General features: G+C 56.2%; 1 protein-coding gene across 2 annotated transcripts in view; it reads right to left on the bottom strand.

Annotated features, from left to right (window-relative positions):
* The window catches only part of EPB41L4A (erythrocyte membrane protein band 4.1 like 4A), a 99,124-nt gene that overhangs the window by 2,496 nt on the left and 83,523 nt on the right, over window positions 1-13,105 (bottom strand). For both annotated transcript variants that reach the window (XM_058677546.1, XM_058677548.1), the window contains 5 exons: window positions 12,615-12,725; window positions 9,371-9,448; window positions 3,454-3,573; window positions 1,226-1,273; window positions 569-637 (listed from right to left, as the gene is read on the bottom strand). In XM_058677546.1, coding sequence (XP_058533529.1) covers window positions 569-637; window positions 1,226-1,273; window positions 3,454-3,573; window positions 9,371-9,448; window positions 12,615-12,725 — 426 coding nt within the window. The remainder of the gene's footprint in view (window positions 1-568; window positions 638-1,225; window positions 1,274-3,453; window positions 3,574-9,370; window positions 9,449-12,614; window positions 12,726-13,105) is intronic.

Genomic DNA, 13,105 nt, shown 5'->3' with positions numbered 1-13,105 from the left:
ATCAGCTCCATGATTTCACGAAGGGCAGGGCCTGGCCCAGGGCTGGTGTAACAGTGCCAGTAGGACATGGCCAGTGGGACAGGGTCAGTAGGACAGAGTCAGTAGGACAGTCCCTGGTCTGGGGCTGGCGTGATGAGGTTAGTAGGATGGAGGCTGGCCTGGGGCCAGTGTGACAAAGCCTGGTATGACAGGGCCAGTGGGACAGGGTTTTGTGGTCAACATAGCTCTCTTGGTGTGAGGATAAAAGTAAAAAATTAAAAAATTTGTAACTAATCACTAAGAAAAAACCTCACATTTAAGAGTGCGACTATCAGAATCCCTCCTGCACTTACCAGGGACAATCAGGTTGTTAGTGAGCGGCTAACAGGTAGGTCACAAGCAGCTAACAGGTGGCTGGTGGTGACAGGCTGTCGGAATGCGGCCACTGGCTTTACCCACCATCCTACCTCCTTTCCAGCACTTGCAGTTCATCTTAGTTAAAACATAAAGACAAGTCGCCCCATGTGACCCCAGCCAGGTGTGAATGGGCACTGGACGCTGCGCTAGCTAGCTGGGGAGACACACTCACTCCACTTTAGTGTACGGGATCTCCTTCAGCTGCTCGTCCGACAACCCAGAGGGATCCACGAGCTCCTTTCTAGAAGGAAATAAGGAAATGTAGGCTGTGACACCCACCCACACCAACATCTCACCATCTGCAACTTGTCCCAACAGCCCAGGCCAAAGAGGGCAAACTCAAAACTCCAGGAGGGAGCCGTTCTATGCCCAGACTCGGCCACCCCCACGGCCCTGCTTCTCTGCCCTGTGTGCTTGTCATAGGCCTGGATTCGCTCGAGATCCCGGGGTAAGACACTGGCCTGACACCGTGAACAGCAGAGGCCACACTCCTCGAGGGGCTGCCTGAGGGAGCTGCTGGCCAGGTGAGGCTCCTCCCTGGGGGACAGGGGTCTCTAACAGCACTGAACACAGCAGCAGACAGCAGTACTGCTGGCCCGGGGACAGGGGTCTCTAACGGCACTGATCCTGGGGACAGGGGTCTCTAACGGCACTGAACACAGCAGCAGACAGCAGTACTGCTGGCCCGGGGACAGGGGTCTCTAACGGCACTGATCCTGGGGACAGGGGTCTCTAATGGCACTGATCCCAGCAGCAGACAGCAGTACTGCTGGCCCGGGGACAGGGGTCTCTAACGGCACTGATCCCAGCAGCAGACAGCAGTACTCACTGAATGTGCCTCCACAATTCCTCTTTCGCCTGGATGTCTGGACTCCGCCTGTACCAGAGAAAACAACATGCCTGTCTGTGATGCTGTGCCACCCTGGCCCACTCAAGCCCCCAGCGTCCCTTCAGATGGGGACATTCCCACCTGCCACCCGAAACCAGCCAGGAGAGCCTCGCAGTAGCCAGTGTAAAGACCGCATGTACACTCAGCTGTTGCCACCCCAACACACACAGCTGACCGTGTGCTGCGCCTCCCTTGGGAGCTCAGAGCAACAGGGCCCCCACCCCACAGTGGGACCACGTGCTCCGAGCTGACTCCAAGCGCAGGGGCCAGAGCTGCAGCCCAGTCTGTGACTCGCCAGCAGAAGTGTCTGTCACTAGATAAAGCAGCTGGTGGGGGGCCAGATGGCAGCTTGTGTTGGGGTGTGACTCCCACGTCACATCTGAGGGCCACAGCAAGGGCCTCCAGACGCTGGACATGACCCGGCTTCTGCTCACACTGCCACTCTGTGCCCACCCCCCGCCACCGGGAGCTGCCCAAGTGGAAGTGACACCTCTGTCTTCAGGGTCTTCTGAGATGGGTCCAACGGCCAGTGTTGTGGCGCAGCATTCTGTACATTGTATCTGCCTGCCAGGCTGAGACCCACCTGCTCTCCTTTTGGTCTACCTGTCTGGGACACCCCTGGGACAGCAGAGCGAGATGCGCCAGGTACTCAAGTCTCTGCCACCTGTGTGGGAGACCTGGCTGGAGCTGCAGCATCTGCTTTCAGGCTGGCTCCTTGGGAATGGCTTGCTCTCCTCCCTGCTCCCTTTGTATCACTCTCCCAAATAAAACATAAACAGGCCTGGAGCCAAGCAAAGCCATCACACTTGGAAATGTCACCCCACGAATGTGCCTGGCACAGGAGTTACCCGAGGGTGTTGGCATGTGAACACCATCATCTTCCTCAGGTACTAAGGGCACCGCGGGGGCATCCACGATGACCTGAGGCCACAGAACACAATACGTGGCTTTCCGGGCTTGGCATCAACCAAGTGCATTTTCCTTTGTGGGAAGCAGAGATCTGTCTAGATAAAGGCCTTTCAGTCAACTCAAAGGAAGTTGAGGGGCGGGGACGAGGCCTGGTCTCAGCCCAGGGATTGTGCTGTTCAATAAAACCATCTGCCTTAAAAATCAGAAACTACTTCTTGGGGAGGAGTCCCCTTGTGGGATCTGGCTTGCCCACACCTCCTGTGTGATTCATGAGACCATATGCCAAGCCTTTGCTCGAGCCACAGCCCAACCAGCACTAATATGGAGAAGCCCCGGGAGGCTCCCGGTTCCAGGACACTGAAGGTTCAGTACCGACGCCAGGTCCAACGCGCCCAGCCCAAAGCAGCCCTTCTAGCCTAAATGCTGCTCCTAAAAGCACAGAGCTTGGCCTGTGGCTTCACACTCTAGAACCACGAAGCATTTATACTAAATTGAGTTCCGAAGTGGCCAGCAGTTACAGTTTTTAGGCAGGGAAAAGTCCCAAGGATTAAACAACGCTGATTTCCCACGACTGGCAAACCACCTGTGACTCAACGAACATCAACAAGCCACAAACTGAGGCTCACGAGGTCCTGGGCGAGGCTGGGCGCCCCGAGAGCCAGCAGCTCCGACAACAGCACTCATGGGGCTTGTCCTCATCCTCCACCTCAGGCTTTTGGGGTGCTAAGTGAAAAGCGGGGCCCAGTGCATATACACACAGTAACCCAGCTATTGTGGCATTTTAACACACTTGCCTGCCGCCTCCATGACTGCTGTCTGGAGTCGCCACACATGTACACAGCATGGTCTCCAGCTCAGCTGAGGGGCTGAGACCCAGGGGTCATTATCCCCCTCTCCATGGCCAGTCGCCCACTCCTCCATTCCCATCTCTCAGCAAGTCTGAGCCAGCCCCTCTGAGAGAGGCTATAGCCAACTGGGTGGTACTTCTCTGCCTTCAGAGACTATTCCAGAACTTCTGCTCCTGGCCAAAAATAAGCAACACCTGAGAGGAACCCATCTACCCTGCAGCTGACACGGCCACCTCTTCCACACAGCGCAGCAGGTGCAGGGGCCTGGTCTCCCTGGAGGGGAGGCAGGCAGTGCGGCAGCGCTCCGGCCTCACTCCCAGGCATTCCCATGTGGGATGCTGGAGTCCCCGGTTGTACTTCACTCCTGTGCCCACCCCATGCCAGGGCAAGGGGCAGGAAGGCTCCACCTACGAGCGAGATCGGTGTCTGGAACGCCGGCTGCTGGGGTCCACTTGGCTTTTCTCCTTCTGTCTCCTGAGCACGGCTTCCCACTGAGGCGCCGAGTCGACCACGTCATTCTCCTGTCGGGCTCTGGAAATGAAAACCACCACAATGTTAAACACACACATGTGTGCCTTGCTTGCGGTTCACCCTCACGTGCTTTGAAGGCCTGTTTAAGAATCAGAGGTTTTATTACAATCGCTGAAAGCTAAGACAGTGCCAACTGGATTAATACACGCCTAAGAAGATAAGACGTGTGTGCATACGTCTGTGTGCACAGGGTCTTCAAAAAGTTTGTGGAGATACATATCATGAAAGATCTACGCATGAACTTCCAGGCTGGTGTGCATGCAAACAAGCATTTCCTTTTTTTTTTTTTTAAAGATTTTATTGTTGTTGGAAAGCCGGATATACAGAGGAGGAGAGACAGAGAGGAAGATCTTCCATCCGATGTTTCACTCCCCAAGTGAGCTGCAACAGGCCGGTGCGCGCCGATCCGATGCTGGGAACCTGGAACCTCTTCTGGGTCTCCCACGAGGGTGCAGGGTCCCAGTGCATTGGGCCGTCCTCGACTGCTTTCCCAGGCCACAAGCAGGGAGCTGGATGGGAAGTGGAGCTGCCGGGATTAGAACCGGTGCCCATATGGGATCCCGGGGCTTTCAAGGCGAGGACTTTAGCCGCTAGGCCATGCCGCCGGACCCTACAAACAAGCATTTCTTAATTCACCTTCCCACACGCAGGCGACCCACGCTGGCCCTCCTGTGCATCCATACACACACAAACATAAATTTACTGGAATATTGGCATCCTGTGAATACATATTAATTTTCAGGCTTCTGTTTTTGAATTAAGACTACTGTCTTAAAATTTTCTCAGAATAAGATGTGTAAAATATAAAGTCATTTAAAACAAAATATAAAGTCAAGTTTTGGCTAAAGAAACTATGGTGTCTGCCACGCTGCTAATCTTAAACTGTGAAACAAAATCCCTTTTTAAAAAGTGATACTGAAAACCAACACTGACCCGTAATAACCAGCTTCATGTTAATGTGCACCATGGGCAGCAGGTGCCAGGTACGTGTCCCATCTTCTATGATAGGAAACTGGAGTTGGTCGTGGCGGACAGCACACTAGCAGCTCTGTAGAGCCCGGGCTGCTCCCACCAGGCTGCTCGTGCAGTCAAGGGGAATGAGGGCTGCATGCTGCATGTGGCCAGAGAGGCCCCGGCGGTGGGGGACGGGCAAGCCCAGGGACAGGCAGCTGCTGTATGAGGCCACAAGAGGGAGCCAGAGCCTCCCTAACCCCATCCGTACAGTGGATCACAACCAAATCCAATGCCTCAGTCACTGCGAGGACCAAATTCCACCCAAGGCTACAGTTGGCCTGCAGAGGCCCTGGACTTACGCTGTGTGGAGGAGGAGGCAGAGGAGGGCGAACCAGGCCCCACAGCACCAAGCAGGCCCTGTAGAGGCCAAGGCATGTCAGTCAGCCATGGGCGATGCGGCTCTGCAGGAACCTGCCGGCAGTGTCCCTCTCTCACCATGGCCAGGCACCCTCCCAGGGCTGCACTGCCAGGAACAGGAGGGAGAGACTGGATGAGCCTGGATCGCGGCTCACTCCGAGCAGCTCGGAGCAGGCTGTGGGACTCTGTAGGAACGTGCAGGCAGCTGACACCCCCACAGCACAGCCGTCGAGGCACGGGGGGACGTGAACAGAGTAGGACTGCACTGTTCTGGGAGAACCCACCTGAATGACCCTCAACCCAGGGTCAACCCTCAACACATGCTGCTTGTCCCTTTCTGGTAGCAAGAACCAAACCAGAAATCATTTCAGAGTATGCATGCACTTTTAAAAATTCTTATTCTTTTATTCTTCTAATGGAAAAGTGAAGCCACGCCAGTTAGTATCCTGTGGCCACAGGCAGCAGACACAGGCACCGTCTCCCGGGGATGCAGCTTCATAAATATTCCAGCCAGGTGCATTAAAAATGTAAGGCCCCGCTGCAGGGCACACGGCGCCGAGCCTCCTGAGCGGCTGGGGTGGCAGCCTGAGTCGTGAGCAAGAGTGAGGTTACATGTTGACAAAGAGGCTCTGCTTAACAGGCCTCATTACAAGCAGGGACGTGTGAGGTCCTCAATGGCCAGAGCCGCCTGCACACTGGGCGCTCCCTCAGGCCTGCCCAGCAAGGGAAGGGTGCTGTGAACACGGGGGTGGTGGGGTTTACTCTTCTCAAATCTTTAACAGTGAACCTCAGCATTTAACAGTGAACCTCAGAAACCTGCCCAGCGCTGTGCCCTCTATCCAGAAAGCTTTACTTACCATAGATTACTGCCCCAGCAGCCCCTGAGGTGGGAAGGGCAGCCTGCAAGACTTCCGTCCGTTAATCAATGTGGAAGGGAGCGGCTGGCAGTGCGGCACAACACAGCAAGCTGCCACTGGTAGCACTGTGTGCACACAGTTCACGCCCTGGCTGTTTTGCTTCCAAAACAAATGGCCTGGGACAGCAGGAAGTGACCCCAGTGCGTGGACTCTTGCCACACATAAGGGAGAACCAGTAAGTCCTCCAATACACTCTGCTCTGCAGTGCAGTGAGTGGCCCAGGGTCATCTACCAACACAGCGCAATCTGCAGGTACACTTCAGCGAACTTGTTTTCCATCAATGGTATCGCTTCAGGATCACCTGCTGTAAAGCGATGCTCGCTTCTTTCCTTAGTCTTTCCTTCCCTGGAGAACTTTACGTGGTTCTGGGACTCTGCCCACTTTCTCCCTCAAGGCCAGCAAGCAAAACCTCCTTTGCTTTTCCCCTCCACCCCCAAACCATTCTCATTTGTTCTCAGAAGTGCTGCTGTCTTTCCCACTTACTGCTCACGCTCCCAATACTAGGCGGGACATTGGGTGTGTGACCACGCTTCCCAAGCTCCCAGGGCTGTCCACCCAGCCCAAACAGCCAGGTCTTGCCCAGGGCAGCAGCGGGTGGAGCAGGTACCAGCTGCCGGGCCGCCTGCAAGTGAAGCGTGCACCGGACTGAAGGTGCTGAGCCCACAGAAGCAGCTGCGCCAAGGCACAGAGGCTCTCACAAGACCACAGCTGCCAGACGCCCAGGCCCCCAGGGGTTACAGGGCAGAATTAAAGCCACAGAACCATGTCTTCTTCTTTGTCTTCAGAAAAAAGGAACATATTCAAAATATTTACAAGCTCAGCCACTGGTGGGCACCTAGCAGACTCCTGGGAGACCTCTGAGAGGCAGGACAAACTCCAACAACACGCAAACCACAATGGATTCACACTGGAAGCACCGGCTTGTGGTCCAGGCAGCGGGGCCCACTTCACAAGAGCATGCAGGAGAGGATGCTCTGCAGGGCACGTCCAGTTCCGAGTGCGAGCAGTCCTACCTGGATGCTGCACTGCCCGTGCGAGGTAGGGGAGGTGTCCCTCCACCCTGCACATCCAGGGTTTCAAGGGCCCAGCCAGCAGCCTCACAACTCCTTGAAGCAGGGGCATGTGCACAATGCAGGCTCTGAAATTTGCACACACACACACATTCACACTCACATGCAGGCACACACTCACACGTTGGCACTCACACACACATGTACACACACACGGGCACACACACGCTCACACATGGGCACTCACACACACATGTACACACACACGGGCATACACACACGCTCACATGGGCACTCACACACACATGTACACACACACGGGCACACATACAAGCACACACATACATGAGCACATGAGCACCGCCCCATGTCACAGCTCTGTGCCCAGACACACGGCAGAGCTCACAAATGGTCAGAGCCCCCAGCAGGGCTCTCCCCAGGGATGCTCCAGGCTGTTGATGTTGTCCATGATACAGGCACGTTTGTGATGGCATTTCAGAAGGTTAAGTGTATTTTATTAAGCTCGGGTATTTTCAGAGAAACATGGTTGGTGGAAGGTTTGGTCTAGTTCCCAGGCCTCCTCAGCACATGCCTGGGCTCCTCCATACCCTCCACACTGTGACACACCCCTGCCGGGCTCCTCCACACTGTGACACACCCCTGCCGGGCTCCTTCACACTGTGACACACCCCTGCTGGGCTCCTTCACTGACTCAGAGTGCAGGAAAGGCAGAGCCTAAGATGCCCAGGACAGGAAAAGAAGGGAACCAGCAAGGAAAGCAGAGTCAGGGCTGAGAGAGGCGCGGGCAGCCTAGGCAGAAACACCAAGGGAAGCAGGAATTCCACCAGTCCCTGCCAAGCTTCCCCTCGGTCCTTCAGAAGCAGCGAAGCATCACACTCTCAAACCATAAGATGCAGATATCCTGAAACGCAAGTAGGGAGTGGAGGGCTGTACCAGGGATGATCCCTGAGGGAGCCCAGGTACTAGCACCATGCAGGGAGGCCCTGGTACCATGCAGGGAGGCCCTGGTACCATGCAGGGAGGCCCTGGTACCATGCAGGCAGACCCCGGCACCATGCAGGCAGGCCCTGGCACCATGCAGGGAGGCCCTGGTACCATGCAGGCAGACCCCGGCACCATGCAGGGAGGCCCTGGCACCATGCAGGCAGGCCTGGCACCATGCAGGGAGGCCCTGGCACCATGCAGGCAGGCCCTGGTACCACACAGGCAGGCACTGGTACCACGCAGGGAGGCCCTGGTACCACGCAGGGAGGCCCTGGCACCATGCAGGGAGGCCAGGCACCATACAGGGAGGCCTGGCACCATGCAGGGAGGCCTGGCACCATGCAGGGAGGCCCTGGTACCATGCAGGCAGGCCCTGGCACCACGCAGGCAGGCCCTGGTACCACGCAGGGAGGCCCTGGTACCATGCAGGGAGGCCCTGGCACCATGCCAGCAGGCCCTGCCAGGAGCCCAGGCTCTTGCCAGAACAGGTGCCTAGTCTCAGTGGTTTTTCATCATATGAACTTCGGTCTCTCTCCACACCAAATGAAATGTTTAGGTTGTCATCAACAGGAACACATAGCAAGTTAAGCACCAGCGAGCTGCCTTGTTTACACAAAACCTCAGTCCCACCCAGAACGGGCCCTCAGGCCCACCAGGGAAGACATGTTCCTTGTTAACAGGGAAACAGCAAACAAAAATCCACCAGGAAGGACTGGAGAAGGTAACCATACTCCAGGGAACACACACAACCTCTACAAGGCCAAGTGCGCCCCATGCTGAGCCCTGGCCGGCACAGCCCAGACTCAGAGTTGAACAGCAGATCTGAGCCATGGTTCTCCAGCTCCAGGACTAGAGGGGCTGGGAGAACAGCAGGTGTCGGGGGCTAGTGCCTGCGACCAAGGCCATGCATGCTAAGCCCTTGCTGGCCAGAGGTGTGAGAGCAGCAGATGCTGGCTCGGGGTCCTAAGCCCCTTCACAGCCACAATGAGGACGGACAGTGGACCTCCTCAGCAAGCAGCAGGTGTATGGGCTGCAGCATTCACGGCCCTGGGGGTAGTCTTCCAGAGGAGTCAGACCTCAGGAGATGAGAGAGGACAGGGACCCCCAGGTGGCCACACCTTCAGTGCTCAGACCCGTGCAGCTGATGCACACCAGTGAATTCTTGAAATCAGCAGCTGGGGACTAGCAGGAGCACCCGGTGGGTGCCAGTGGTACCCAGCACTGAGCCGGGCATTTTAAACAGCACACCAGAGAAGGCTCTCTCTGCACACAGCAAACTCTGCTTCCAGCTGAGCAGTCACTACATGTTGTACTCAAACACAGAACTGTCCTTAAAGAAAGTTTAGAAACCAAGAAGGGATCTCCCTGTCGAGTTTACTGTCAAGAACAGCCACACAGCAGTGCCAGCAGCTCCTCGAATGCTGGCTGGCAGACATGGCACGCCGGCCTCCACACACTGCGGCAGGCCAAGCGAGCAAGGACGCGCGGCTTACCGGGTTCTCTTCTTCCGGTGCTCTCTACTGGAAGTTTCCGACTCACTGCCGCTGCTGGTGTTACAGCGCGAGCGTGACCTGGAGACAATGCGAAAGCAGCCAAGTGAGAACCCAGGCTAGGGCCAAACGAAGCCCTTTCCGGGGCTCCAGGAGGGCTTCTGCAGTGAAACGGCACCCAGATGTGCAGAGCCACAATGTCCTCTCCAGACCTCGGAGAAGGTGTACAGCTCGCAGGACCTGCGATGCAGGAGACCAGGAAAGCCCAAAAGGCAAATGCCACCACAGCCCAGGAACAGTCCTCAAAACAGTCTCTTCCACCACAACCCCGACCAGACGAAGCTGTGAGCCCCAGGTGGGGTGACAGTGCACGGATGCTGGTCACACGTGTGCCATCTCAGGGCTGGGTCGACGCTCGCACACGTGTGACACCTCAGGGCTGGGCTCACAGTCACACACTGGGCTCAGTTACCTCTCTCAGAACCTGTGCCACCATGCCCTTCCTTCTTGTCCGGGACTGTCCCCTGCTCCCTCCTGGCCCAGGGCTACGTTGCCCCTGGCGGGCTCCACCTGTTTTCCTTTGTGCCTTCTCAGGCCCTGGCTCTAGAACACAACTCCCAGAACCCACATTCAACCCGCTCAGCTCAGGCGAGCCCCCAGCTGCCCCGTGGTGCTGGCAGCCAGGTCCATGCTGGTCAACAGTTCCTGTGGCTGCAGGAGCCCCAGGCTCAGCCAGGGCTACCGTCCCTCAGTCCAGACCCACCCTCTTAAAGGCCTCGGTATCAGGAGTGCCAGGCCTCTGCCCACTGTCTCCCCGGCCACTGGCAAGCACCTAAGGCACAGGCTCTCAGCAGGGTCATCACACATGCCGCCGGGCACTGACCAACCCTTCGGGAGTAAAGACGAAGGTAGAGACTGCAGACTCGGTGCCAGGGCTACGTGGGATTTTCTAGAACAGGAACACAGCAACTGGATTTGGGGGGGTGCCATGAAGCTGCACATGTATACTTCAGGGTGGGCATTTGTCAGTAACATACTGAGCTCAAGATTTCACCAGAGCCCCTGGAAGCCCCTAGAGCCCAGCAAGGCAAACGGCTACCTCCCAGCCTCGGTCAGCACTTGACAGCTTCCGCCCACCCCTCGGCCACCACTGGCAAAAGGAGGCCTTTTGATACCAAGGGCAGAGTGTATTACACAGGCATCCAACCACGAAAAGCATTTCCTGTTGCTAAACTTAAGCCCTGGAAATTCTTCCATGCAAGTGACAAAGCTCAGCTTCAAAGCCAGCTAACCCAGCCCTGCAGGGCTCTGGGCCCAGGGCCAGGCAAGCACACGTGACACTGTGGAGGACCAACAGGCACGGGGATGGACATGGCTGCACCTTCCGGGTCAGCATCTGGCTCCTGGCCACTCGGGGTGAACTTGATCAGCCTTCCTATGAATGACTCCATGGAAGGGCCTCTGTGCACACTGCACAGCCCCTCTGTGCTTCCTGGGCAGCCAACAGAAGGTGCACCTGAGGGACCTCAGAATCCCAACCACTGGCTCAGCCTGAGTGACCATTTCAACAGAGCTGCCATTCTGACTGCTAGGTTGCACACGTTGCGTTTCTGGGAAATGTTGCAAGCCACGAAAACAGGAAATTCCTCAAGGTCCCCTTCTAGAGATAAGACTTGTTTGCTCCACAGCCCGCCAAATTGTGTTACTTGAAACTTGTTTGCTTCACCAATAAAAACCTGCCAACTTGCATTTTTTGAATGATTAACCAATCATGAATGCAGTTTTATAGATTAACCAGTCATCAGTGAGTGTATCTTTGAAAGCTAACCAATCATGAGTGTAACTGGAATCCCCTAAACTGTGATCAAAACCCCGTACCATCCTGTCTCAGGGTCTCAACCCGGAGCCGCTGCAGCAGTGACAGCTGGGGCCCGAGCTCAAGCTTGAATAAACCGCCCTTGCATCAACGTCAGACCCTGTCATTTTGGGGGAACTCAGAATCTGGGCATAACACACCTCGGGGCAGGAGTCAGCAAGCCTGGAGCCAGGCTGCGCACACTCCATAGTACGGCACGCAGTTCATTTATAAAGAAATATGCATTCTCCCGTATTTTAGCAAAACTTGATAAATTCATTTGCAAATGCATTAACTCAAAGTAGTTATCTGCATAACGATGCTATACTTATGCTGATAAATCATGCTGTCAATCAAGCACAGATGATGATAAAAACCAGACACACCTGCGAGCACACAAGCCACAGACACAGGGCCATGTGCACACAGGCGCAACAGAGGCACACATACAGAAACACACGTGCACACTCAGGACTCGCAAACCCTGTCACAGCGAAGGGCAGGGTCTGCTTTACATGAAAGTTTTATGTGCGCCCTTTTCTGACCTTCAGACCTGGATCGAATCCCAAGTGTGCCACGAAGGGTCAAGTGCAGTTACCTCCTGGAGCTGCTGTTCTCGCATCTGTAAACCTGAGATGCTTCTCACAGCCCCATCACCACCCCCTGCAACCTCCCTTTACTGCCAAGACGGAAGCCAGGAAACTGGGCTTACCTGGTCTCCCCTTTGCCCTCTGGGTGGCAAGCAAGAAGGCAGCAGGTCAGGTGAGCAGAGAGAAATGGGCAAGCACTCTGGCTCCTGGCACCCTATAAGGGGGTCACTGTCACCTGCTCCTGGCACCCTATAAGGGGATCACTGTCACCTGCAGTGACATCAGCAGCCGGAGGCGGGCAGCCTCTGAGTCCCGGGGAGCCCTCGGCCTGCTGCAGCTGGGGAGGTGACAGCTCCTAGTCCCTGGGCCACACCCCCTTCCACCTCCTATGCCTTGGTTTCTATGCTCACCTCTCTGCACTCCAAGTGCTTGTGACTGGACCCACTCACCAGCACACAGAGTGTTGCTTAATGACCACAGGAGACAGGACCCAGCACACACAGTACCGGGAACACGGGAACCCCACGCTGACACCAACCACTGCCCAGCCTTTCCACCAGCCCCCATTGGCCCTGAGCTGTGTGATGGCAAAGTTGGACTCAGCTTGAAGACGCTGGGGAACAAGGCCAGGGGAAGCTGAGATCAATGGGGCAGACCCACGGAAGGAACTGCCTCCCAGCCGTCAGATGGTCGGGGGTTCCGCTGACATCATGACCTGAGCCTCCTGTTACCTCACAGCAGTGATGGCATTGGGAGAGGTGCCTGCCCACAAGGGGCTCCCAGAGGGGGCCAGACCACTCACCTTCTTCTCATGGGCTGCGCAGCCTCATCACTTCCACAGGAAGGGTTTCGGCGGCGCGTACAGGGAAACTTGGGGGACCTGGTGCGGTCATTAGCAGAGTGGTAGAGCCCCCTGCAGAGAAAGGGAGGACTGGTCAGCAGGGCCAGCAGACCTGAAGGAGTGGGGCCCCAAGCCAGACCTCAGGACCAGCTCCTGGCTGCACCTGCAGACTCGGAGAGAAGGACAGGATGGGAGTTGGCAGTCACAGCACAAAAGCCACAACTCTGCAGGAGCCATTTGCCCTATGGCCCTCAACAGCAGGAGGTGGACACATGAGGACCCAGGAACACGGATTCACATGACCGTAGGCCCGGGGCTCACTAAGCACCGACCAAGTTCAAGCCTTCCACCTGTGATCAACGCAGTGGTTGGAACGGGACGTGGCTCCCAAGCTCAATCACACAGACGAAGGTTCGATGAAGGCAGAGAGTGACCCACCCTGGGCTCACTGC

This window comes from Ochotona princeps, chromosome 19 (assembly GCF_030435755.1).
Source record: "Ochotona princeps isolate mOchPri1 chromosome 19, mOchPri1.hap1, whole genome shotgun sequence".
NCBI lineage: Eukaryota > Metazoa > Chordata > Mammalia > Lagomorpha > Ochotonidae > Ochotona > Ochotona princeps.
The sequence above is the reverse complement of the archived record's forward strand: the minus strand, read 5'-3'. Positions and strand labels throughout refer to the sequence as shown.